The sequence below is a fragment of the Notamacropus eugenii genome, chromosome 3 (assembly GCF_028372415.1).
Source record: "Notamacropus eugenii isolate mMacEug1 chromosome 3, mMacEug1.pri_v2, whole genome shotgun sequence".
Lineage (NCBI taxonomy): Eukaryota > Metazoa > Chordata > Mammalia > Diprotodontia > Macropodidae > Notamacropus > Notamacropus eugenii.
Genome location: NC_092874.1, coordinates 870999 through 898175, shown reverse-complemented (window position 1 = coordinate 898175; position 27177 = coordinate 870999). Strand labels below are relative to the sequence as shown.

Sequence of the window (27177 nt, the reverse complement as noted above, 5' to 3'; positions counted from 1 at the left end):
CATCTCTGATACTCACTTGTCTAAGAACAGGAAGGGAGAAACACAGCAGAGATAGAAAAAACTGCAGCAGCATGTGATCAAGGACCCATGCGAGCCATGGGGGAAACTGAAGCTAGCTAGCTCTCTCTCCACCTGGAGGCTTACAAAGGTTCTTGCCTCTTCACCACCAGGGAAGAGAGAGAGTAATTTTCTTTCTTAGAGCCTTTTATCGGGCACTCAGTTCTGCCTTAACAACCAATCAAAAGGTTTTCCTTCACTCCAAAGTAATCACATAAGAAACAGTCGCAGAATACATGCTCAGACTCTGAAGCTGGGCTGGGGTCGGGCCCCATCATTCTGTGTCATCATTCCCTTTCAATGACCCCAGGGCAGTTAGCCAGAGGAGTTCTCTGAAAGTGCCCTGAGAATGGTGTCCTTGCTTCTCTCCTCTTTATCCTTCCTGTGAATTTGATATTGATTTTACCCTTTGCTCTAACATAGCTCTAAGTGAGCAGTGACAGCTGATTTTGTCTCACATTAGGAGCCAGTTATTTTCTGCTTGTCTTCCTTGCCTCCACTTCCTCTTCTTTCATTCTCTTCTCTCCCCTCAGCAAGCTGACTTTCAGCTCCATCACTTATCTGAAGCTGCTCCCCAAAATGACCTCTTGGTTGGCAGATCTGATGATGGTCACTTCTGGTGCCCATCCTTCCTAAGCTCTCTGCAGTCACTGGCACTGCCAATCAGCCTCATTTCCTTGACTTGCTCTCCTCTCTGAATTGTCATGACAAGGATCTCTCTTGGTTCCCTGAGGCAGCACAGAGGATAGAACGCAGGGCCAAGAGTCAGAAAGACCTCAACTGTAAAATGCAGATAACACCATCTGCCTTGCAGAGTTGTTGTGAGAACCAAACGATGTTTGCAAAGTGCTAGCATAGTGCTGGGTACACAGCAGGCACTATAGAGAGAGAAATGCATGCTCCCTCCCTATCTCCTGCCCCTTCCTCCCACTTAGCCCTTTTTCAGCAAAGTAAATGTTTGCTTAATCAGTGCTAGTTGAGCAGTTAACTAAGTAGTCCATACATCTGTGGCTTCTTTCAATTCTTGCTCCCAAGCTGTATTTTTCAACATCTTTTTCTTCCTCTCCCCTGGAATAGCCTTCAGGTTACAATCCAATGAGTCTCTTCTGCCTCAGTCTCTGCCCCGATGTTGGTGATATGTCCATTGGGTCCCCTTGGCTTCACTCCTCAGGAGTGGGGATCGTGAATCATTCTTGCAGCCATGGGGCATGTGAAAAAGCCCCCTTTCTCATTTCGTTCTCCACAGGACCTTTCAGCAGTCCTCCCAATGAGTCCCCCTCAGTCTGTCAGCAAACATTTATTAGCATAAAGACCCTGGGTGCCCAGTGCTGGGCTAGGCTCTGGGGACATGAGGCATCAGACATACAGCTGCTGGCTGCTTATCCAAGGAATGCCATGCACAGTACCAACTGTAACGTTAATTAGCAGTAGCAATTAAATTAATTGACTAGTTAGTTAAATAGAAGATGGGCAGGGAGTCAGAAGCAGAAGATACCCAGTTTTCTGTCCTGATGATGAGAGAAATTTTGAATCTCTGGGCAAGTCTCTCCCTCTCTGAGTTTCAGTGTAAAATGGACATAACAAAGAACGCCTGTACCTACCTTTGATTCCCATCTCCAAGGAGCTGGCGGATGGAAAGAACTTTGACAACCCATTGTTGTGTGCCTGTGAAATCCAGACAGCGCATCAGCACCCTGCCAGGAAAATGAACCCCTTCTACTTGAATTGTCTTAGGGAGATTCTGAAGATCAACTTGTGAGACAAGATACCAGACGCTGAGGTCCTTTCTGGAGCTGAACCACAAACCCTTCAAACATGACTGCAGAGATGAAAGTTCCCATGGACTGACCATGCTATTTGAATGCCAAGTGTAATCATTCGCATGGTGGTCAGAAGTGATACCAGGACACTCTCAAGGTCTCTCTGAAGAACTTTGGAATTGGTTATACGACATGGGAGACACTAGTACAGAACCACTCAGCATGGCATGCCCCGTTAAAGATGTCAAAGTGCTCTGTGAGCAAAGCAGAATGAAGCAGCTAAAAAGAAACATGAGATGGGCAAATTTAGAAACATCTCTACATTTCTTTAATTTATGGGTTACTACAACCATAAAAGCATTACCTCAATGGCCAGCCAGTGGTTGGGAAACCGTCGATAGATCCACAGTGCTGGAGCATAGGATTTGTGTAGGGGAAGAGTGGATACAGGGCTGGGAAGTCATTTGGGTCTAGATTGTTCAGGGCCTCGAATGCTGAACTGAGTGTCTGAAGGGTTCAGTTATGGGGATAACCATCCTCAAAGGGGGATCATCCAGTGGTGAGTGACCAGGACTGGAAGGAGCCTGGATTCCATGTCACACAAGGAGAAATTAAAGAAACTGGGTGGGAGGGTGTTATTTAGTCTGGAGAAGAGAAGACTGAAGGGGAGATGAAGGTTTCATTCAAAGACTTGAAGGACTTTCTAGGGGAGGAAGGAAGAGACTTCAATTCAGGAACCATTTGAGGAGATTGAGCCAGACATCTGGTGAGACCCTGGGGATAAAGGCAGGGAAACAGAGACAGTTTCTGTCCCCACTCAGGCTCTACTCAGCCAACACAGCAGATACAAAAGGAATCGCAACAGATATGCAAAGGGGTTCGGAGAGAGAGACAGAGACAGAGAGACAGAGACAGAGTCAGAGACAGACAGAGAAACAGACAGACAAAGAGAGACAGACACAGAGAGAAAAGGAGAGGAAGAGAAAGAAAGAGAGGGAGAAAGGGAGAGGGGAGAAAGAGAATGCACTAATTACGGGGCCCAGAGAAGACCACCCTCAGAGGTGGCCCCAGAGCCCTGGAGCTTTGAAAGAGGCTGAGGATGATGAGCATGGGAGGGTAGAGGGAGGGGAAGCCCTGAATGCAGATGATGGGGAGGGGGAAGAAGGAGGGGAAGGAAGAGCCCCCAAAGGCAGACCAGAGGGAGAGGGGCAGATGCAGCTTGACAAGCTGGAGCAGAGAGAGGATGATAGACAGTGAGTGGAAATTCAGGTAGAAAATTAACAGTCCATGGCAGAGAACATTAAATGCCTGCCTGAGGAGTTTGTACTTTAACCTAAAAATGAGTAGCTCACAACAGATTGGTGAGCAGGAAGGGCTGTAGACTTTCTGGGAAGGTAGAATCAACACCACTCATGACTGACTGGAATGAGTGTGTGGGAAAGGGAGGAGCTGAGGAGGTCTGAGGGGTAAGCTTGGGTGATGGAAGGTGGGAGCACCTTCAACAGACATGGGGAAGTTAGTGGGATATATGGGGTACGAGATGGGATATGCAGGGTACAAGATACTAGTGGAACCTCCGGGTGGTGAGAGGAAGGAGGGTTGGGTACATGGATTTGGGAGCTATTGTGTAGATGAAAATTAAAGCCATGGCATGAGCATGGATGAGAACACCAAAGGAATTTTTTTTTTCTGCCTGGCTTTGGGAACAGAACCAGGAGTGATAGATAAGAGCCATCCCCAAATGGGATAATTGTCCTGCCCCTTCCCCTAGATGAGTCATCACTTGTCCAGAGAGAATAGTGGAGGGAGGGGGACACAGGACACTGGATTGAGAGCTGAAAGCTACCCCAGAGGTCACCTGTTTTTACACTCCCCACTATTTTACAACTGAAAACCTGTGACTGAGGAGTGATAGGCTTGCCCAGTGCCCCAAAGGGAGTGAGTAGCAGCACTAGGTCTCCGGTGTTTCTACACCTTTCTTAGAGTGATACTTCCATGTGTCAAGGACCGGCAGACTGGTGATTTTTTGGTGTGGGAATATCCTTTAATTTTATCAGCAAGCCCATCCTCACAATTCTCAGCCAGGCTATAACTTAGAACCTTAGAAAGTTGCTTGAGGCTAAGAAAGGTTCACTGCCTAGTCACACAAATAACAAGAGACAGTCAGACACAAGATCTGAACTCATATCTTTAGGACTCCAAGTCCAAGCCACGCTTCCCACAACGATAGGCTGTAGACAATCCCCAAGCCCTGGGGATCTCCCAGGTAGCCTCAGCTCCAAGATGCCAGGCCAGGGGGCCAAGACCCTCCTAAAGGGGAGAAGCCTTGGGCACTCAAGAAGCAGACACAGGCTTTCTTCTGGGAAAGGCACTACTGCCCTCCTTGTTTCCAGACTCGTCTTGACTTGTTCTCACTGCAAGTAAGTCACCAGAGTTGGTAAACATTCCTCTGCCGCATCAGCCTCATTTCCTCACCTCTGCCCCAGTTGGACAGACTCCAGGCCTGTGCCTCATTCCTATTCTGGGGCTTTCCCAGCAAACACCCAGATGAGTGGCCAGCCATGCAGAGTGGCTGCTGACAGCAGGTGTGTGACCACCAAGTGACCAAGGCCAGGAGCAGAAGCCTCTCCCAGCACGTCCTTTGGAAGCATCCCATATGAGTATGTAGAGAACCTTGAGGGGTTTGAAAGAGCCCCTTATCAAGAGTTCCCCTCCTCCAAGGGAGAATATAGATGATTGGAGAAGTTAAGTGATATATTGTTCTCAGGTCCATGTCCTTGAATTTGGGTGTTGAAGTTCCAGGTATCAGGGCCCCTGCTATACAGGATAATATTCCAAGAAAAGAGGCCTTGAGGCCTCCCTTTCTACTTATCATGATCTGTTCTGTTTCATGCCTCAATTGCTACCCTTACGGTTTTTTACTATTTAAGCACTCTGACCCCCTGATTTATTGGCTCAGCATGTCTAGAATAAACTCAGCTTTTTCAGACTGCCGTGTTCTGCCTGTCTTTTTCATCCTCACTCTGTGAGCCCCATAACTACCCTGGACCTGCTGGACTGCTCTGGCCGTAGCATGAGTACAATCCAAAGCTGGATGCCTCCCTTTCCACTGACCTCACTTTTGGAAGGGAGTGGGGAGGGAGGCCAGAGTCACTTGCAGAAAATTGTAATGGAAGATCTGTGCTCCAGGGAGGGTGGGACCCCACCTCCCCAGCAGAACCTGGGGGCTCTGGGCCACTGCATCTGCTTTCTTCCCTCCTCAAACACCCAGAAACAATGATCAAGGTGGTGGGAGTTATCAGGAACCTTCCACAGTGGCTCATGAACTGCGTAGTGTTGGTCAGAGGTTCTAGGGTCTCTTTCTTATTCAGCCAGTCAATCCAGGAGAAGCAGGAAAAGACAAGTCCACTGCCAAAGTGGTCCCCTTTCTACTGATGGCTCATGATTCCTTCCACCATTTCTCTCCTCTTGCTGTGAACCACGCCTTCTTCAAAAAACCAAAACAAAACTCTGGAACAAAAATTAGGTGGGAGCCCAGCAGCATCCCCACCCCCTCTCCCAGCCCAGGACCCCCAGCTGCTCCCTGACATCCACTTGGGTTTCACTCCCAAATTCCTGAGGGCAGTAAAGAAAAGACAGATAATGGGGGCAAGGGAGTGAGAATTGGGAACCTTCTCAGCAAGACCAGTTGATTCAGGCTGTCAGACAACAAGTGTTACTGACTGCTGCTGATGTTCACAGTGTCCGAGTGAAAAGGTCCCCTAGGGAGGAGGAGACCTGAGCCTGGGTTCAGCCCCTGCTGCCTTCTTCATGACCCTGGGCAAGGGTCACTTCCCTTCACTGGACCTCAGTCTCCTCATGGGTCAATGGGAATGATAAAGAATTCCCTCATTCTATACCTACTACTGGCCTGCCGCATTGCACCATGGTGATTGCAAAGCACTTTTCCTAGGAGGTTCACTGTTTGAGCCTCACAACAACTGGGCCAGGAAGGGGCTACAAACGTTCAGCTGCTGCCCCCATTTTCTGGATGAAGAAACCCAGGTTCATTCAGCCACTTGGTCTGAGGCAGAGTTTGAACCCAGGTCTTCCCGACTCCTGTTCCTTTACTCCCCACTGTCTCCCGTTGGTGGTGACATTGTCTTTGTTGGCTGGGATCATTCAGGCAGGAGAAATACAGTTTTTAGGGAGTTCTGGCCAAACGGGTGGAGCCGGGACAAAGCGGCATCAGGGGGGAAAGGGGAAGACGGGTTGGGTCGAGGCTCAGGCCAGAAGTCACCGGGCAGAGGGTGACCAAAAGGGCTGGGAAAGGGAAAAAGGGGAAAGGGAGAGGGGTAGGTAGCTTGGTCCTGCAAGGCCTCGGGTCCAGGCTGCGGAGCGCAGAGTTCAAGGGGGCAATGGCAATTGGGAGTCATGGAAGGTTCGTGGGCGAGTGAAAGACGATTGGCCCCTATTGGCGAATGGGGCCGGACTCAGAGCAGGATGAGGCCTGAGGGTGCTGGCGGACTCTGGGACAGGGTCGGGATCTGATTGAGTATTTGGAAGGCTCTGAGGTCCCGCTCCAGGGCCTCAGGGAATCCGTGCAGTACCCACTCCCCCTACTGCCGCCCAACCTCTGCACTGCCACCCACGTGCCATTGCTGGACCCCAACCAAGTTCTACAGGTAGGGCTGTTTACCCCAAACTAGTGGTCTCCTCAGATTGGCTGCTGCCAAAGGCCTCCCTTGCGCAGACCAATGAAGGTGCGCAGTCATGGGGGGGGGGGGGGGCAGGTGTCCGGGAGAGGGGGGCTTCCCATTCCACTCAGTTCCCGGAGCCTGGGAAAAGGGTGGGAGGAGGGAAGAAGGCTCTGGAGCTGATTGGTGAGTCTGCATTCCAGGTCTGCCTTTCACTGTGGCGTCACAGAGGCCCGTGGGCGGGTCCAAGTCTCGCTGGGGACCCACAAAAGCTCGGGACGCTCAGGCTCCGCCAGAGGCGGAGTTGCCCCAACTGCCCCTGGACGCTGTAGTCGAACTTGAAAACTGAGCAGCAGCCGGTGTTGGAAGCAGGTTCCAGATCCTTGCGCTGTGGTCCGCGAGAGTCTGCAGCCAGAGGGGCCCGAGCTTCCTGCCCACGACCCCACGAGTCTCGAGCAAGCCCTAGAACCCGGGACCTCCCGGCCAGCGCAGCCCCCAGAGCCCGCCGCCTTCGCGACCCCCGCAGCCCTGAGCCAAGCCCCAGAATGCGGGCTGCGCGCATCGTGCTCCGCGGAGCCTCCTGCTCGTCTGCCCCCGCTGCGTCCGTGACCCAGGTCCCGCGGGCAGTGGAGCGCTTCTCCCGCTTCAGCCCGTCGCCGCTGTCCATGAAACAGCTACTAGACTTCGGTGAGCCGGGGCTGGGCTCGGGGTGCAGGACACAGCTGCGGTCCCTGGAGCAGATTGCCCGAGAGAGCCCCTTGTCCCCTCCATTCCCACCGTCTCGTGTGCCCGGCGGCTGGCCGTCACCAGCAAAGTGACTGGGGGTTGGGGGAGAGGCGGAGAGGGAAGGGGCAGAGAGTGAGCCTCCTCTCCGGAGACGGCTCCCTGGGGCTCCAGTCTAAGGCTCAGGGTGCCTGCTGGGGCATCTTGGCGTGGAGACAGAAGGAACCTCAGTTGTGTGGAAGGAGCTGGAAGTTGAGGGGAGCAGCCACTAGAAGAAGGGGGTGGGGACATTACCCCTCTGAGTGCTAGTAGGCTGTCAGTTTCTCGGTGGGCTCCTGTCGACCAAAGCCTGTGGGCCCAGAGGGCTGTGGTTCGGATACCCTGTTTACCCAGAGATGTTTGTTCAGGCCTCAGGAGAAAGGGCACAGACAAGCCACTCCCCATTCCCTCCACCCCAACCCCTAAGGAATAAACAAGCTCGCTCCCCTCTAGGCTCGGAGAATGCCTGTGAGAGGACCTCGTTCTCCTTCCTGAGACAAGAGCTGCCCGTGAGGCTCGCCAATATCCTGAAGGAAATCGACATCCTCCCTGATCCGCTGGTCAAGACGTCCTCCGTGCAGCTGGTAAAGAGCTGGTGAGTGTTGGAGAGCCCGCTCCACGGGGGGCACTGCCAGGCATTCTGGAGTCGATGAACTGGGCCTCCGGGCTCCTCGGAGCTTTCCCCTAGAAGGGGACGGGAGGCCCTGCACACAGTTGGTGCTGTCACCAGTCCTGAGGTTGAGGGGAGCAGTGTCACCCCAAAGTGAAGTGGGTGGAATGGACAGATGCCAGCTCAGGGACTCCCCCGAGAAACAAGTGTCCCAGGAAGAGGCAGACTCCACTTCTCAGGGATTTGTCTGCTTGAGGGTTCACAGCTAATGTACATCCTTCCCCCACCCCCCACCATCTTTAGTCTCTTGGAGAATTCCTGGGCTGACACCTGGGGTTACCTGAGAATGTCTACAGAGCCTGCAGCACCCCAGAGAGTTGAAGGGGAAAGGAGCCCAAATGCTAATTCCACATCCACACTGAGGAGACCTTAGGGGATCAGGTAGCCAGGCCACTGCCCCCCCTCCACCCCCCCAGTGATGCTTAGATGGAATGAGGAAACTTTAGGTAGAAATCTGCCACAGTGGCCACAGGGAGGAGGGTAGTCAAATTGATCATGAATTTCATGTCAGAGAAGGTGCCCACCTAGGGAAACAAAGGGAGCAAATCTCCTTTCTCCCTCTGTCTTCTGTCCACCAAGGGGCATGGGCTGACTGTCTTGGGGGGCCACTGTGAGAGTGTTCAGGCCAGCCCTCCCCAGAAAGCTGTCCTCCAGAAGCCCCAGTGAGAGTCAGGACCCCTTTGATGCTCACAAGACTGAATTGTAACTTTCAGAACTCCCTTCTGTCAGCAGACTTTTTTTTTTTTAAGCAGATACATTTCACTTTTGACTCCAAACTATTCCCTCTCAGGTATATCCAGAGCCTCATGGAATTAGTGGAATTCCATGAGAAGAACCCGGATGATCAGAAGGTTTTGTCTGAGTAAGTGACCTTTTCCATTTTTAGAGATTCAGTCAGTCCATACTGATACTGGTTCAGACCTTGTGCTGGGCATTGGGGAACACTTCCTATATTTTTCTGGACTCTTGGATCCAAAGGCAGAGATATTCAACCCATCTAGGGCCCTGGTTCTGTCATCTAACCCCCCACCCTTCTTTTCAGAGGAGAGGGGTGGATTTTCAAGTACTGGAGAGTGAATCCAAAAAGTCTGGTGCCTAGCAGTTAGCTGGGAGGGGTAAGAAGGTGTGGATGGCCTGGAAAACTCCTTGAACAGTGTGGATGGCAATTAGGTCATCCATGCCAGTGGGGGGCTTAGAGCTGAAAAGTAGTGTTCTGTGAATGCTGTGAGTGACCCACTTCTCCTGGCTGCTATAGCCACAACTGCTACGGCAGTCCTTGGGGTATGTCAGGTCACTCTGGCCCATTCTAAGGACCAAGATGCCCCGTCCTGCCCTGTGGAGGGAGGTTCTGAAGGGCAAGGCAAGCTCTTTCATGATGAGGGCCAATCCACTACCCTGGGCGCTGTAAGGCTGGACTAAAAGCCACAGGTGTGCCCACACCTCTTCTGTGATTGGGCTAAGGAGACTTCCTTCGGTTCTTCCTAACCTTGCTGGGGCTTCAGCTTTGTAGATGCGCTGATCAAGGTCCGGAACAGGCACTATGACGTAGTCCCCACTATGGCCCAGGGCATCATTGAGTACAAGGATTCGGGTGCCGTCGACCCTGTCACCAACCAGAATCTCCAGTACTTTTTGGACAGGTTTTACATGAACCGCATCTCCACACGAATGCTCATGAACCAGCATAGTGAGTTTCTTGGCTTCCCTACCAGGCAGATTTAAAACAGGGGCTTTGAGAGGGAGGCACTACATTTTTCCTTTTCTAATGACTTTGTCAAATGCTCTCCTCTCAACAGTTCTCATATTTAGTGACTTGAAGACAGGAAACCCTACCCATATTGGAAGCATCGATCCGCACTGTGATGTGGTCGCTGTGATCCAAGGTACAAGGCCTCTGGCCTGGGGGAGGGAGAGGATTTTCTGCCTCGTGACAATCTGGCCTGGGGCACCTGAGTCAGAAATGCTAGAGATGTTTGCCCTCTGGGCCAGGGTGGACATCAGGCAGCACAGAAATTTAGACAGGAGGACAAGTCTGAGTGTCTGAAGCTCCCAGGTGGCCCCTAAGTCTTGTGGGATGCAATGGAGAGTCCCCCTCCCCCATTCTGATCCTGAAAATGATGTGAAGGACATTCTGTGTTGCAGATGCCTATGACAGTGCCCGCATGCTTTGTGACCAGTATTACCTGGTTTCTCCTGAAATGAAGCTAACACAAGTGAACGGTAAGCTCTAGAATGGACACTGAGCCCATGAGAGCAGTGACCCGCGCACAACCAGCTCCAAGGGGCCCCTCCTCACCTTTCTCTTCTTGATCCCTGTGGTCATAGCCTCAGCTGGGAGAGCCCAGCTTCAGTCTAAGCTTTCCCAGTTACTTGGGGGCAGGCTCGGCTCCAGGGGAGGTTAGTTAGCCAACCTGTTAGCCATTTACCCACTTCTCTGAAGACTGAGGTCAGAGCAGGAGGGTTTAGACCATGGGTGGGCAAGCAGAGATGGATGATTCCAGGAAGTTTCGTGACCCTGAGTGCATTCAAAAGGGACACAGAAATCTGGAATATTCAGTCACCAACGTTGATTGTGGAACATGGTCTGGAACTCTGGGGTCAGATGCAAATGAGGACAAAGTCCGGAGCTGGAAAGAAAGACTCCTGCTGTCTTTCCAGAGTATAAAAGAGGCTGTTTTTTCTTCTTTGTACATTAGTCTGTTGGTGAAATTTATACCTAATCTGTATGTAATTTAATACATGGCTTAGAGGAGACTGACCAAGTTTTATGCTTTGATGTTACAAGTGAAAAATGAAAACATGGGACCAATGGGCATAGGGTTAGCATGTGATTTATTTTCTCCTTTCTTGATCTACATAGAGGAGGGGTAGGGTAGTGGATAGGGCTGGGCTTGGAGTCAGGATGATTAGGGTTCATGTTCTGTCTCTGGTGGTCAGTTGTAGCAATGTGACCCTGGGCAAGTCCCTTCTCACTGATTCATGGAAGGTTCAGATCTGCTCTGCTTTGCCAGAGGGATTTCCCAAGTTCAGAATTCTCAATGTGGACAAAACTAGATCCTCTAGGTGTGTCTATGGAATTTCCCCTGCCCACCACAGGAGGTGCAGTGCCCAGAGGCTCTTCCCAGCCCTGACTTCCTGGCCTCTGGGCCCTCAGATAAGGAGCAGGTGCCTCATTCTGTTGTACCTGGGTCATTGGACGAGTGAAAGAAAATGTCCTCAAGTGTGTGGATGCTCCATTTAGTGGGAGGGTTTTATTCTTTTTAACTGAAGTCCTTCTTTTCCATTTCTCATATGGTTTGTTTTCTTTCTTCACAGGAAAAGCACCTGACCAGCCCATTCACATCGTCTATGTCCCCTCACACCTTCACCACATGCTATTTGAACTCTTTAAGGTAAGGCACCCTACCACCTCCCACTCCCAGATGTATTGGGTACTCCTGAGTGCCTTCTTCCAGATGCTTTGCCCCTTAGCCCTCACTAATGTTCTCATGCCAATCCCAGGATGGTGGATACTCCTTCAGGGCCTCAGAGAACAGACAGACTACCCCAGCAACAGTGCTGCAGTCATCCATTCATCCATCTAACCATCCATCCATCTATTCAAATATACATCCATCCAACCATCTATCTATCCTTCGATCCATCCATCCAAATATCCAACCATCCATCCATTCACTCTCTCCTTCAACAACGAACATATGAGATACCTCATCCCTGCTCCAGATACTGGTCTCTGGTTGGGCTTTAAGGGCTTCCCTTTGGTCTAGGAAAGTCTGCATTACTGATGTGGCAGTCAGGCAGACTCAGAGAAAATACAAAGCTTCCCAATCCTCCTCCCCTGGACCATTGGATGGGAAGCTAGGGACAAAGAGGATTCTGCCTGGTCTGAGTTAGTTTGGTGGTTTGTACCTGGCTTACACCCATGTACTTATCCTCTCCCCTGCTACCTCTGGACACCTCTGGGCATCAGCATACCTCCTGAGGAAAGAATGGTGTAAGAGATCATTCTGTTCCCGTTGTGTGTGTGCATGCATCAGGGCTTCCACGACAGTGAATCTTGGCCCAGTGCATTGAACCTAGAGCTGCCCACAGCAGAGACTATGCCCAGAGGATGGAATCATACCAGAAAAGTAAAAAATTCAGCCACCAGTTTTAGTTTATATTAGGGCAAAAATATAAATAAGCTTGAATTCTTGCTCCCTCCCCTTGATTGACTCAAGAATAACAAATCATAGAGCTTACCCTGTCCTAAGGATGCTGAAGGGATGAGGAGATGACCTGGGGTCCTTCCAGGAGCCAGTGAAACCTCTGAGTGTTTTCTTCCTTAGCAAATCCTGTTTGTACTTTTTAAAAGCAAATATTTAACCAGATCAAGTCGTGCAAGGCTAACTCGAGGAAATTTGGGGATTTGGTTTTTTTTGCTGTATCGTCTTTGGCTGTCAGCCCCTCCATACACAGCAAGGGAAAAGGAGAGGAAAAGAAAGAGGGGGACACTCACTATCCAAACACTTGTAGTCCTTGTGCATGAGCTTACATGTAAACAAGATTCAGCGGCAGCCCCGAATTCTTTTCCCTTCCGTGATTGACCTCGTGAAATGCACCCAAGCAGCGCTCCCCGCTCACCCCACAGAAAGCCTGCCTGGCTGTTCGTGAAACTGTTTGAACTGTTAATTTCTCAGAAAGGGGTCTCTTCCTTGCCCCTCCCTGCCATTATGTTCCCTTCATTTTAAATGGAATAAAATATCGCAATGGACTTAACAACACTGAATGTTGAGGTGAGAGCGTTGAACCAAGAAATCCTGGGAGTTTCACAGTCTCCTTGGTTGTCCCCCCCAGAATGCCATGAGGGCAACAGTGGAGCACCAGGAAAGCCAGCCATCCCTCACACCCATTGATGTGACTGTTGTCCTAGGAAATGAAGACCTGACCATCAAGGCAAGCATCCTGTCCTTTGCTTTGGTGTTGGCGGGTGGGGGCCAAACCAAGCCAGTGACAAAATACCTACCAAAGGTTACGTTGACCAAATGGCTTTGAAATGGTTGAAGACGACTTTGGTGGGGAAGTAGGATTCTGAATCTGGGGAACTGAGTGCTTGCCTTTTTGGTACAGATTTCAGACCGAGGAGGCGGTGTTCCACTGAGAATCATTGACCGCCTCTTCAGTTACACCTATACCACTGCCCCGACCCCTGTGATGGATAATTCTAGGAACGCTCCTTTGGTGAGAGGCTGGAACTTGGGGACAACTTAGGACTGGGGGAGGGAGGAACAGTCACAACATAGGGCAGAAAGGAGCTGACTTCTCTTCAGGCCAACACCCTCATTTTAGACATGATTGGGAAGAAGGGCTGCAAAAAGAATGGAAAGAATCAGTGAAGCAGAAGGATCAAGGAGATCTGAATGGGGGAGGTGCTGGTGGAGGCCTGTGCTGAAGGAGAGCGCAGTGCTCCAGGAATGGTGCTCAAAGGTTCTCTCCAGGTGACCAAGACTCACGCATCTCCTTTTCTTCCCCAACCCCAGGCTGGTTTTGGGTATGGCTTGCCAATTTCTCGTCTCTATGCCAAGTACTTTCAAGGGGACCTGAATCTCTTTTCGTTGTCAGGGTATGGAACAGATGCAATCATCTACTTAAAGGTATGGCTCATGGGAACCAGCATGTGAAAAATAACCCTAAACAACCACCTTCATCCTTTTAAAAGCCAGAAACATTTCATCTGTGCTAGGTTGAGCTGAGATTTCACTTTCAGCTGTTTGTGCTGGCACCCACTCCACATAAGGTCACCCACATATGACTGAACGTCCCTGGAAAAGCCAGAGCTTCCAAGAGATCATGCTATAATGATACTCTAGCTGAAAACAGCTGCTCAAGTTACCCGAGGCCTGGATCTGACCCTACTGGAGACGTATTGGGGGGAAATAAGGGTGCCTTATCAGGGGCTGGGGAACCATCCACACTTCCTGAGTCAGTTCTTAAGGGGGCAAGGAGAAAGGCAACATTTCTGCACTTCTGATTGGCCCTTTTGGGATAAGGTCCCTGTCCCAGTGTGAGAATCCCTCATCAGTTAATAGATTGTTAATATCCAAACTCCAGGGTCCCATCCAAGGGCTTCTCTAGCCTAACTCCTCCTCCCCGGTGCCTCCCACAGGCAACATGCCCTGGAGCCCAAATACAGCCTGGGAGCCCCAGGGGTGGCAGGCAGGGATGGTCTTGGCTGTCCAGCTCAGAGGTGTGGCTGTCTCTGTGCTGGAGGGAGCCAGTTAAGTCTTTTCACTCTCCCTACTCTCATGGATCTTTTATTAATCATCTGTGGTATACAGTGAATGAATGAAGACTTAGGTGCTTACATGTCCATGGCACTGTGCTTAGCACTGGAGTTACACACAGAAAAGCCAGACGGTCCCTGCCTCAGGGAGCTCCCATTCTAATCAGGAGACAAAATCAGGGAAGATTTCAGCTGCTGAGGGTCAGGCTGCTCCTTTGGGTCATTCCCAAGGATAAAAACACAAGCCTTGCACCCCAAGAATTCTGGAGTCCCTGCTAATGTGTATATCTTCCCCATGTGTAGGCGCTGTCTTCTGAGTCCATAGAAAAGCTCCCTGTGTTCAACAAGTCAGCCTTCAAACACTACCAGGCAGGCCCAGACACTGGAGACTGGTGTACCCCAAGGAAAGAGCCCAGGAACCTCTCCAAGGAGAAGGTGGCCATGTGAGTTAAGGCTCAAGCCAGGCTGTTTCAGAAAATGTGGGGCCTCCAAACTTTGATGGGAACAAAAAGCAAGCCCCGTCTTGAACAGAACCCTAGTCAGAAGAGCCAGGCATGTGTGTGTGTGTGCACGAGCCTTATGAAGATGCAGCCCCTTGGACCGACTGCTTGCGAGCCGTTTGTGTGGAGGACCTGGAAGGAAGTTACTAAGGGCCAACCTGGGGCAGGCTAGGAGGGTGCTTTGGGCTCCCATCACTCCTTAAACGCAGGAGAGGAGAGGGTCAGGCACTGAGGGGTCCTAGACGCTCCATTCAGGCCCCCATTTCTTAGCCCTAAAGTCAACTGTGATATGGTGTAGGTTATGGGAGTGAGGAGGGTTTTACTATGGACTGTTAATTGCCAGCTGTTTCCCTGCTTACTGGCCATTCAGAAGACCACGAGTTAGAATCACATCCTTGGAAATGTACTCATGTCCTTTAGCCATTGTATTGATAACCCCAAGAAAACAGGTGGGCAGCCACATCCACGCCAGTGTGGAAGACCAAGAAATGAGCCAAACCTCTGTCCCCTAGCTTGTAGCCCAAGTACGGGAAAGGGCTGGAGTTGTTACTCTCAAGTTCCTGTGTGGGCATGTGCCCTAAATCTGGACACTTGCCCTAAGACGGGTCTGGGCATGTGGGCAGGTCGCTATTTGTAGGAGAAGAGGCCAGGGCCACAAGGAGAATGGCAGCAGGACCCCAGCCCTTCTTGGCCAGGTTGGAAATGTGTATATAATTAGTGCAGGATAAGCCTCGCCTGTAGGGTGAAGGTTCTACCTAAGGCTGACCATTGGGTGGGTTTGAAAAGAGCATACTGGCAGTTCAAGGTTGTGGAGGGTTGTTGGTGGATTTGTTCTGGGGGAGCTGTGTTTGTCAGGATATGGAAAGTGACTAGAAGGGGAAGGAGCTGAGAGCTCTCCCTCAGCCTGTGACCCTGCTGGCCTGTGTGTGGCCACACAGTGGGCAAGGGAGCAGGGATGGTCCTTGGAAAGGCAGCGCAGTTGGAGGCAGAGCAAGTGCAGTAACAGAGGTGGGGCAGCCCAGCTCAGGGTCCTGCATTCTTGTTGGATGTTATGCTTCAGTTTGGTGATTGTTACTTTGGGCTGCCAAGGGTACCAGAAACCAGTTTATCCTGGAGTTTGCTTGAGACCCTCCTGAAGTATGGGCGGAGTTCTGGCTGGCACAGGCTCCCTTAGTCCCATGGGTGCTAAAAGAATTGTGGTGGGGGGTTGGAGGGGGAGCAGATAAGGTATCCTCCCCTCCAGCACTGGCCTGGGTCTGGCCAGAGCTGAAGGGGCAGGACCAATGCCACCCACTAGTGCCCCCTATTTCAGCTTTATGTTGCCACCAAAATGGGGTCAGCTGGTCTCACGCTGTGACTGTGGCCCACACAATGCACAGTCTGAGAGATCCAGCGTGGGAGGCTGATCCTGTACTGTGGCCCTGAGGAGAATACGGTACAATTGTAAAATTATTGCTGTGTTGAATTAAGCTTTGTCCATAGAAATGTGCCATTTTTTGTAATAAACATTTTTACTGTAATTACCATGAGTGTTTTCGTGTCCTGCATGGGGGATACTGAAGTTATCTGGGTTAAAGGGAAATGACAGCTCCTCCTTGGAGATAGGGAATGTGGAAGTCCCTTCTGCACTGAAACCTCTACCTCAGATGGGGCCTGAGTGCCTGGCCCATCTCCCTTAGATTCCCCACTACCAAACTTCCCTATTTTGTGGATGGTATCATCGTCCCAAAGAATCCCATACTCCATGTTTGCCGTAACCAGCACCTAATTCCCAAATGTCCAGAATAGGGCTCCTCTTTCTCCCCAGGCTTCTCCCTCCAATTTGGTTTCTCTCCTGCCCCCCAATTCCAGTCCCTCAGAGTCCCAAATTCAAAGCCATTCTCAACTCTTCCCTCACCCTCACCCCCCACATCCAATTCACAGTTCTCATCTCCATCCTTTCTGTCCACCCACATGGTGATTACCCTAATTCAGACATTGTCACCTTATCCCTGGACCACTGCATCCTCCTCCATCATCTACTTGGCTCCAGTCTTTCCCTCCACATAGATTGTATTTCTAAAGTTGCCCCACAATCTCAGTGCCACCATCTAGGATAAGCTAGAAAATCCTCAGCCCAACATTCAGAGCCCCTCCCAGCCTATCTCTCATCATTTCATCTTATCCCCATTTACACACCCCACAGTCCTCTCCATCTGGCCCATCAGTTGTTCCCTGTTGGATACATGGCTTCCTCACCACCTTGGACTCAGCCTGGATGCAACCACTTGGGTGGGTGGGTGGGGGCTTTTCTTGTCTACTCTTCCTCTTGGAGTTAGCATGTGTCCATGGCACACTATCCAGCTGAAGTTTGCTCTTCAATGTAAAGATCTTGAAAAGGCTGGAAAGGTGGAATCAAATAAGACTGAACACAAGTATCCAGTGGAGAAGACATGGATAGATAACAGTTATCCTGAAAAAGACCTGGGGCTTCCAGTGGACCAAAAGTTTAGCCTGAATCAAAACAATGATGTATCAACTAAAAAAAATACGACTTTGGGCTGCATTAGGAGGGGAAGAGCTTCCCGGAACAGGGAGGGGACAGTCCTACTATCCTCTCCCTTCATCAAACCTAATTTGCAGTTTCATGTTCAGTTCTGTGTACCCCATATTAAGGAGTGTCCAGAGGAGGGAAGCTAAGAGGGAGAAGGGCCTGGGGTCTATGTGACATGAGGATTGCTTGAAGAAGCTAGGTATGTGTAGCCTGGTATGTACCAGACATTTACCTCAGCTCCTACTGAGTTCTGTGTGGCCAGTGATCAGTGTGATGGCAGAGGGGCCCCAGGAGAACCTGGGAGCTATCCCTCCAAGGAGCTGTGGCTTTGTGGGTATTCATAGTGAGACTATCAATGTAGACCAGATCCAGCTCCACCAGAAGGGCATCAACTCAGCACCAGAAATTTATTAAGCACTACCTATGTTCCAATCACTAAACCAGGTTCTGGGGATTCACAGATGAGGGGACCTGACATTCTACCCTCACACCTTGAGAGCGCCAGCAATTAGATCAACGTTTGGAGACCATCTGAAAAGTTGGGTCCTCTGCCTCTGACCCTTTTCCTGTGGCTCTATCACAGGCACCATAGAAACAGATCCAGGGGCCATGAAGGACTGAAGTCCACTTCCTGGTGTTGGGCAGAAGCCCCATCTTTCTTACTAAGGGCCACCTGCTGGTGATGAGACTAGGTTGCCCCAGTTGAACCTGCATCACACCGATGGAGCCACTGGGAACCCGGGATCCCTTCTGTGCCTGAGGTGAAGCAAAGAGAAGGACCCCATCAGGAGCACAAGAGAGACTCTTGGTAAGTGTTCACGTCCACTGGAAGAGAATATGGTGTGTCAAGTGATGTGGGATGGCTCTCAGGAGGACAGAAGGACCCAGAGGAGCAGAGGGTGCCTTGGGAAGACGTGTTTAGAGAAGAACCCCTGGACCTAGGAGCCCTTTTCTCTCTTTGAGAAGTCCCCATCACACTCAATTTGAGGAGAGGGATCAGTTATACATGAGCAGCTCCTGTGCTCAGGTGGGCTGACTCCCTGAAGGACACAGCTTCTCAGCTGTTGGAACAGTCCATGGCTGTTTGAGGTCAAGTGGGTGCTGGGTGCTACATCGTCCCCTTGCCAGGCCTGGATGGTACTGCTACTGGCTCCAAAATTCTGTTGGTGGGACCCCAAAGAACTCTGATGGAGCTCCTTGTCTCCATTGGTCATGAAGGTCACCCTCTCAAAACAAAAAAAAAGCAGCATGAGAGAAACAGAGGTGCTATGGCACCTGGCAGCTCAGTGGAAGAGGGGGGCCTGCCTCTCCTGCCTTAGGCAGTTCAAACAAGGGCTTCTTATGCCATAGTGGCCAGGGAGGGAAGGAGAGAGAGAGGGAGGAAGACAGACAGAGAAAGAGAAAAAGGGGGAGAGATAGAGAGGGAAGAGGGAGCAGAAAGACATCCAGGGAGGAAGAGACAAACAGAAACAAGGGGTGGGGAGGAGAGACAGAGACAGAAAGAGAGGAACAGAGACACAGAGGGGAAGGCAGAAAGTCAGGGAAAGAGACAGACAGAGAGAGGAAGGGAGACAGACAGAAAGAGAGGGACAGAAACAGAAGGGGAGGGAGAAAGACAGGGAAGGAGGGAGAGAGAGATAGAGACAAAGAAAGAGAGGAAAGCAGAGAGGGAGAACTGACAGAAACAGACAGAGGAAGGGAGGGAGACTGACAGACAGAGCCACAGAATTCAAACCCTTTTTATTCACTTTGTTGATCTTTCTCAGCAGCCAATCAGAGGACTCAACACCACCATGAAGTCTTTGGACAGGACAGGACATCCAGCCATGCCTCCTCTGAAGTGAAGGACCCTCGGTTACATGCCTGGACCAGCCTCTCCAAACCTTTCCTTGATGGATTAGAAGCCAGGAGAAACTGCTTTCCCATGCTTTGTATAATCCACCAGAAACACAGAATACAAGAATGCTCTAAGGACTGGAAATTCACTTGTTACATAAATACATGCATACACACACACACACACACACACACACACAATAAGTACAAGGTAATTTGGAACAGAGGAGAGACTGGCAGCCAGAAGAAGGTGGAATGGATTCTAGGAGATGGAAGAAAGGATAGAGAATCTCTCAGGTGAAGGGGAATGCCAGGGTAAAGGCGTAGAGACCTATTTTCATGTGAGAGAAATGGCCAAATGGCCAAACAGCCTAGAGAATGGGGAAGATATGAAGTCTGGAGAAGTGGAATACACTTCTTTGAATAATAAGCAGGAATTTGTATTTGAATCTGTTGAGTGTGTGTGTGTGTGTGTGTGTGTGTGTGTGTGTGTGTGTGTGTGTGTGGGTCATGGTCAGACCTGGGTTTTGGGAAGATCACATTGGCACCTGAGAGGAAGCTAGACTGGCATGGGGAGAGGTTTGAGGCAGGGAGATGGACAAGGCTACTGTAGTTCTCCAGGCAGGAGCCAATGAAGGTGGTTATCAGCAGAGAGAAGGAAGGTTGTTGAGGAGGTCTTGGCAGGGCTGGAGGCACAGATTTGGGAATCATCTGAACAGAGATGATGGTTAAATTGGGGGGGGGGGGAAGGAAGGACTAGTGCATGGCATGCTAAGAGAGAAGGCAGAGTGAGAAGAGGAGAGGGCAGAGACCCAACCCTGGGGCTTCCTATTTGAGTGGGTCAGACCGAGGGCCAGAGAGAGGGTGGAGGAGAACCAGTAGCTCACGGGATCTTCGAAGCTGAGGAAAGGGTGCAGGCGGGAGATGGGCAGTAGTGCCCAAAGTTGTGAGGAGGGTAAAGGAGGAGGACAGAAGATCTGGGGGTGAGACAGCTCAGGATGACCCTGGAGCTCACAGCTGGCACTGGCTCAGGTTCCTGTGACTGTCCCATCCTTGCTCAAAGCTGTCCTGGGTCCGTGTCTGGAACTGAGGGCTCTGGAACGTGGATGAAAATAACCTCAGAGAAAAGAGAGCCCCAGGACCAAATATGGGGAGCTCCTGCGAGGCCCACCAGCTTCTGCGGCCCGAAGCTATTTACTCCTGGAGGAAAAGCCCCGGAGGAGGGCTGGATTCCTCAATAAGCTTGTGACCCTGGCCCTGGCCTCTGCCTCCGTTTTCTCGTCTGGCTGGCGAGGCTGGGGGCATGGCGGTTGTCCACAGCGTCTGCCGGTACATTGTACCTGAAAGGTTGGTCCCCCCAGCGCTGGAAAGGCCCGAGGCTACTCTCTGAGGGCCATCCCAGCCCAGGACAGAGAGACCTGGCTCCCACAGGCCACTGTGCCACGGATCCTCCGGCTGTGGCAGCTGAAGCAGCCAAGGATCATAGACAGACGGCCTCTTGGACCGTGATGAGGCCGGTACCGGAACTCGAGGGGCCGCCTGGCAGTCCCACCGCTTCCGCAACCGCGTCAAGCATCGGCCTCATGGAGGGTCCTCTGAAGACGGCTTCCCGTCCAGCGACCAGAAAGCAGGCTCACCGTTGGGAAAAGTCAATCGCGAAAGAGGGACCTGGGACAGCAAGACAAAGGGCGCCGCAACTCCGGGACGGCGATTGCCCACGTTCCCTCGGAAGCTGCTCAAGTTAGCGTCACTGAGGGGGGCGGGTGGCCTGGCACCGTGCCCCTGCAGCCAGCATTGAAAGGAGGGGTCTTCTGTCGGAAGTCCTCAGCAGACCCCGGCCTCCAATTTCTGCCGGTCTTCTTCATCCCCACTGAGACCTCCAGGACCTCGGACCCTGCCGGCTCTTACAGCTCTTGTCCCCTCCCTTCACCGCCGGCTCAAACGGGCCCTGCCAGCGATCCATGAATCCCTTGTCCCTGTGTTCTGGCCCATGGCCATGGTCACTGGGCCTCCACACATACTTGTCCTCTGGTTTCAACCCTTGGATTCTTCCCTGAGCCGAACATGCTCTGGGCAGGGGCTCTTCCGATCCTTCTCCTCCTCTTCTTACTCTTCTCCTTTCCTCCTCTTCCTCCACCCCTCTCCCCCTACGTCCAGGAGAAGGTTGAATAATTACCCAGAGGCATCTGACACAGGCTTCCTCCTCCCCTCCTGTCCTCTCCTCCCAACCCTCCATGCCCCCCTTTCCTTTTCCTTTGATCCCGGCTCTGATGTAGAGGTGACCCGCCTCACTGAGGCCAACCTTTCACCTTTATAATTGGTGCTATCCTCTCCTGTCTCTGCCAAGAGCTTTCCCCTCACTCATTTACTCTTTTCTAGTCTCTCCTTACCCACATTCTCACTCCCCATCAACGTGGACAGATCTCCCTTATACTTCCGTACCCTTCCCTTGAACCTGTTTACACCAGCCCTCCAAACTCCATTTCGCCCTGGATCCCTCCTCCGAGGAAGGGGGCACTAACACTCATGGCCTCCGTTTTCTCAAATAGCCCCCAACCCCCCTCTGCACTTCCCAGTCTCTGACTTCAGACCCCACACTGGGCTGAAACTGAAAGGTCCGCTAACAGCCAACTGCCCCGCATCTTCTCCGTCTTGCTCTGGAACTGCCCCTCCTATCCTTGGACGTGCCCTCTGGGGCTGAGGAGGGTTTCATAACTTTGCTCTCTCGGCTCTCCTCCTACCTGTCTGACTTTCCTCCGCCCCGTTGGCGTCTCACCCACTAAGTGAGGGAAAATCCCAAGGCTCTGCGTCAGGCCTCCTATTGTCCCTTGGATATGTTCTTATTCTCTAGTATTGTAAAGATATTCTCTCCCTTGGAAATCTCATCAGCTCCCATGGAGTCAACTCGTATTTCTAGGCAGATGGCCCCCAACGTCTGTGGCCAGCCAGAGTCTCACTTACGGGCTCCAGTCCTGTGTATGTCTCTGCCTGGAAGCATGTCCCCCTAGGTGGGTCCCATCTCTCCTGAAGCTGAACTCGTTCTCTCTCCCAGGCCCCCTTCCCAGCCCTGTTCTCCTCCCAAGCTTTGGGCACCACACCAAGGAAGCGCTTCTTCCTCCGACATTTCCCACTTTCAGCATCGTCTGTGACCCACCCTCTTCCACAGCCTTGCTGATGTGCGTGCCATCACACCTCTTAAGCATGGCAGAGCCATCTTGGGGAAACGAAGAAAGATTACAGACTCAAAATCTTATGAGAGTGAACGTTGCAAACTAAAGACAAAGACATTAAGAAAAATTTAAAAAAAAAATGACAATGATGAGATGCATGATAAGATTTACAGATGTGTGTCATCAAGCCTCCTCTCCCTCATCCCCTGCCCCCCCCCCCCCCCAAGACTGTGGCGACAGCCCTCACTTGGTCTCCTCCCTCTCTGGTGATTTTCTGTCTCTTTCACATTCCTACAAGGAAACCTCAGTGGCTCTGTGCCAGGTGGGACAGAGGCTCCAGAAGGTTTGGGGACCAGTGCTTTCAGCAGGCTCAGACGTGGAACCAAAGGGCAGGGGACAGACCTGGGGGGACATGACAGAGTCCCAGCATGGTTCTGAGAAGCTGTGAACCAGAAATCCCTGCTGATACACAGGATCAGAACATGAGCCGCCAGTGACTGACCTGGAGCCATGGACCTGGGCTCAGGGGGAGATGGTGGCAATGGCAGGGCTTGCCTCCCCTCCTCACTACTGACCATTTGGGATGAGGGAGGGTCACCAGTGTGGGGCAGGGGGTGGGCACTCCAGCAATTGCCCAGTACAGCCTGGCACCTTCTGAAGGGGGCCCCAGGAAGGAAGAATTCCAAGGCAGTCCCCCCCTTCCTTTGCCTTCACTGGGAGGTGAGATCTCCTTTGTCCTGCTTGGACCTGGCTGTTTGCCTGGTATCTACCCCATCAGAGGCCAGGGACCCCTTGCACCTAGCAGCACAGGGCTGGGCACACAGTAGGGCTTAGTAGGGAAGGCTGATTGACCTGAATCAACACATTCTTTGGAAGGAGGGAATTTCAACTCAGACTAGGAGCCAAAAGCCAGCTTCTTTCTCACCTTTGCCTCCCCTGGTCTAGTTTCAAGCAACCTGTGGACCTGGAACAGAGGTTGCTGCCAGGAGCCTGAGAGACAGGGGAGGATCGGTGAACTTTCAGGGGCCCTGGGGCTCCTGGCTAGGGTGGATGGGCCTCTGGGAGCTGAGCAAACCCTGGCCTTTGGCTTCCTGCCAGAGGAGCTCTGCCTGGTGTTTGGAGGTTCAAGCTGCTTTCCACAACAAGGCCAAAACAACTCCAGCGATCTGGAAGGAGGGAGGCCAGTTATCCTCAGAGTCTGGGCACAAACACACCAGCTACTGGGGCAGAGAGGCAAGGCCATGGCTGCTCCGCCCCTTCTTGGAACAGCCCTGCTCTTGAATCTCTGGCAGCTTCCCAGAGAGGACAACCTGTTCCTCTGCTGAATGGATCCAGGGCCCGGTCAACATGTTTATGAGAACAGCCATCCCGGGCTGAGTCACAGGGCATCATCATCATCCCAGTCAGAGCTGCCCCTGCAGGGCCTGCCTGCTGCCCCCTCCTACTGTTCTGGGCCCTACGTTTAAATATAGAGATCCTGGTTCTGTCACCAATCTCTCCACCTGCCATCTTGGGGAATGCCATGGTGATGGCTCCCCCCACAAGCCACCTGAAAAGACCATGAAAGGAATGGAAAAACAGGAATGACTCATAGCCTGGACCTGCCTACCATCCTGGAGGAGGCTCAGGACGTGCCTGTCACAGGCCTGGTGGCCAGAGGAAAACAGGGACCTAAACTAGTCCCCTCCACACACACACGTTTGGGCGGGGGCAGCCCTGACCCAGCTCCCCTCACCTCATACTCACTTCCAATTGAAGCCAAGGCAGTTCACAGTCAGTTTTCTCATCTACACCATGAGTAGGTGGGGTTAGCTGAAGGTCTTTGAAGTCATTCCCTATGGTCCCTGACCTTCAAGAGCCCCTCCAGCCTCTTCCTAAACAGAGAGTCAAAAAAACCCCAAAAACTAGAGAGTCCCTGGGGCTTAGGGGGAAGCCAGCAGGGCTCCCTATGCAAGGGAACTCTCAGCTTCAAGGGTCCGAGGTCCACTGGGCTTCTACTCTCTCCCTACAGACTCCCAGAAGACCTTGGGGTGATGAAGAAAAAACAAGGGCCCAGGAGACCCCAAGAAAGCATCTTCTGATAGTCTATGTTTCTGATCCTTGCTCTCCTGACCTATGGCAGAGGCGACTTTGAAGGAAGCCAAGGCCCAGTTCTACCCACCTTGTACCCCAGCCTCAGCCTGTGATCACAGTGGTGGCCAATGGACCTGACTCATGATACAAGTTCAGGGGTAGAGCCTCAGACCAGACTTCCAGTATGAGACCACCCCCTCTCTTTTCTGTCAAAGGACACAAACTTACAGAATCTCAGAGCTGGCCATGAATCACACTTAGGAAATCCTCCTCTCTAGCCCCTGCCCCAAAGGAATTGCCAAAACTGACTCACTGGGCTTGAGAACCTGGGGGCTTATGAGAAGGGGCAAGGAGTTGGGAGTGAGGAGTCCTGGGCAGAAGGTCTGGTCCCACAACTTGCTGGCAGGTAACCTTGGCAGTCACTGAACCTTAATGAGCTCAAGTCTTCTCCATTGCATATTATTTTGGAGGTTTTGGATGCAGAAGCCTTGACTTCCTCTGATGTTATGCTTTGTTCTTTCTCAACCAAAAGGATGGAAGAAAATACCTGTTTGCCAAGAAAGCAACCTTCTATAGTCTTATTTGTTCTCCCTTTTTTGGGCATTTTCCCTGCCAGTTACTTGACTTTTGAGTCCTTTGTTGAGAGGAGGGTGTATTCTGGGGACCTGTATGTTCTTAGTTCCTCCAAGGTAGCACAATCAAAGAAGAGGTGTTTACTCCTCTCCTGACCTGAATGCTGGTCTGGGAGCAACCAAAAATTTTTCTGCCCAGAATCTGCAATTGAATTCCCTCTCCAGAGCCTCCACCAGCTCCACCACCAGTGCTTCTCCTCACCCCTGGGTGGAGCTCAGGGCTGAGAATCAGATCAGTGGCTCAATTCCCCCAGGGGCTCTAGGTGGAGGGCTTGAAAAATGACAGCTGCGGGAGACCTCCCACTGACCTTTGAAGCTGTTCATGGTGTTTGTGGGTTGAGGAATCTGGGAACTGCTGTGGGTGGTGCCCTGAATCCTGTTCTGGGTCCTGTCCCTGCTGCTCCATGCCCTGTGCTCATGGTGCTGGTCTGCACTCATGACGCTGGTCTGGTCTGCACTCGTCAAGCCCATGTCTTCTCAACTGCAAAATGGTGTTGGCAGGCCATTTTGACAGCTCAGAGGGTTAGGAGAAACTGGAGGAGCTTTCTAACATTCCAACTGAATGGCCCAGAAGACAGACACCCCCTTCCTGCAAAGGAGGGCAAGGTCCAGGGGACTATAAAGTGTTATGCAACTGAGAGGCATTGTTCTAGAGAATTCAACCAGAAAGTTCTGGGTGCTTCTCACAGAGGACAGACCGTATATCCTTGGCCATGGGGAGGGCAGCAGAGACAGGCTTCCCTGGGAAGATGGCTGAGCCCCCCAGAAGATCACTGATGGCTGAGCCCCCTGGCAAATGGCTGAGCTGTGCAGGCTGCTGGGCCATACTTGGCATGGACAGCTTGGTCAGCACAGGGGGACTGGGTATTGCAGTGCCCAAGGCATGTTGGGGGCATCTTTTGCCTCAGAAGCTCTGCTCCCTCCCTCCCATTTCCCATTTGCACCCCCACCCTCTGGTCACTGCTTTTATCTTCAGAATGATTCTCTTTCCTTGTCACCCCTTGTCACGCCTTCATAGTTGGAACCAAAGACCCAGGGCAGGACATAGCAGCAAATTGTTTTTTCTAGGTGAGGGCAGAGATGGGTGCCAGGTCAGGGGGCAGCAGTGTTTATGGCAAGCCCCCCTAGCACTATGTCTCCACCCTGGGCAGAGCAGGGACCTCACTCCTCCTTCCATGGGCCTCCACCATGTAATATCTGCAGAAGGTGGGGAAGTGTTCCAATCTGGTTTAGGAGCTGGGCTCAGAGAGGCCATGCCAGAGAGCCTCCAGGGTCCAGGACTCAGGCAGGTCCCTATCCACTCACTAACACCGTCTTTGATTGATTCCTGGGGTCCTTATCATCGACTCTCTCCCCCAGGACAGAGAGCACACAGGAGATAGGGATGAGAAAGTGAACAGGAGATGGCAGCGGAGGTTCAAAGTTCAGGTCCTGGCTTGGGCCAGTGACCCTGGGCAAGCTGCCCAGAGCCGATGATCCTGGACATTTGTGCAAAGTTGGTTTCCTTCCAGGAAGAAAAGGAAGGCTCAGCAATTGGAGGTCTGAGAGTGGTCCCAGACAGACTGGAGCTGAGAAATGCCTTCAGCTCTGATATTAGACCCCTGGGCAGAGCAGGGAAAACCTAATCTTCCCAGTGACTCTGTCCTGCCACAGTCTGGGCCCCAGGATCCCAGTGGGAGGAGCTACAGGAGGGGATCATCCACTGGCTGCCCATGGACACTAGGCACCAGACGAAACTCTCATCTGGACAGGATTCTAGCCGAGGTTCAGAGAAAAGGGAAGTGAGGTGGGGAGTGAGAAGGAGACACCATAGGAGCCCTCGGCCATACAATACATCAGCTGCGGGAGGTGGGGCTGCCCAATGGGTGGAGGCCACCCACAGAGCCAGGAGCATTAGGGACTGGACTTTGGGGATACTGGGGCTGGGCAGGTCTCTGGAGACATGTCTACCAGGAGGAGCCTGGCTGTCTCCTGATGGATGCTCCAGGATCAAGGCACAGAGAGGTCACATGGGCTTCCAGAGAAGGTCCACCAAGCTAGTGCAAGCCTGGTACCCTTTGTATGTAGCCAGACAGGGGAGAATAATGAAGAAGCGGGACATCTTGTCAGGGGTACCCAGGTGATACCGGGGGCACAAGGCTAGGTCAGGAGTCAAGAAAACCTGGGCTCAGACACTTGCTAGTTGTGTGGCCCTGAGCAAGTCATTTAACCAAGGCGTGCCTCAGTTTCCTCATCTGTAAACTAGG

At 51.9% G+C, this 27177-nt stretch overlaps 1 protein-coding gene and 1 long non-coding RNA gene across 2 annotated transcripts; one reads left to right on the top strand and one right to left on the bottom strand.

The window, feature by feature from the left end:
- The first annotated feature begins 6792 nt into the window (after positions 1–6792).
- PDK4 (pyruvate dehydrogenase kinase 4) lies at positions 6793–16207 on the top strand. The gene is made up of 11 exons (XM_072650745.1): positions 6793–7180; positions 7709–7850; positions 8716–8787; positions 9428–9612; positions 9722–9808; positions 10068–10145; positions 11241–11317; positions 12762–12860; positions 13035–13145; positions 13445–13558; positions 14491–16207. The coding sequence occupies exons 1-11, from the start codon at positions 7039–7041 to the stop codon at positions 14632–14634; spliced, it is 1251 nt and encodes a 416-aa protein (XP_072506846.1). The 5' UTR covers positions 6793–7038; the 3' UTR covers positions 14635–16207.
- LOC140532346 (uncharacterized) lies at positions 15505–25789 on the bottom strand. Its single transcript, XR_011976464.1, has 2 exons — positions 25240–25789; positions 15505–24846 (listed from the first exon to the last, which is right to left on the bottom strand). It is a non-coding gene; the product is annotated as an uncharacterized lncRNA (long non-coding RNA).
- Positions 25790–27177: the final 1388 nt, after the last annotated feature.

Excerpts from the sequence above, each read along its gene's own strand:
- PDK4 (XM_072650745.1), top strand. The coding sequence starts at position 7,039 with ATGCGGGCTGCGCGCATCGTGCTCCGCGGAGCCTCCTGCTCGTCTGCC. Across the intron at positions 11,318-12,761 it reads TGCTATTTGAACTCTTTAAG|AATGCCATGAGGGCAACAGT; the intron begins GTAAGGCACCCT and ends TGTCCCCCCCAG. Across the intron at positions 13,146-13,444 it reads ATTCTAGGAACGCTCCTTTG|GCTGGTTTTGGGTATGGCTT; the intron begins GTGAGAGGCTGG and ends CCCCAACCCCAG.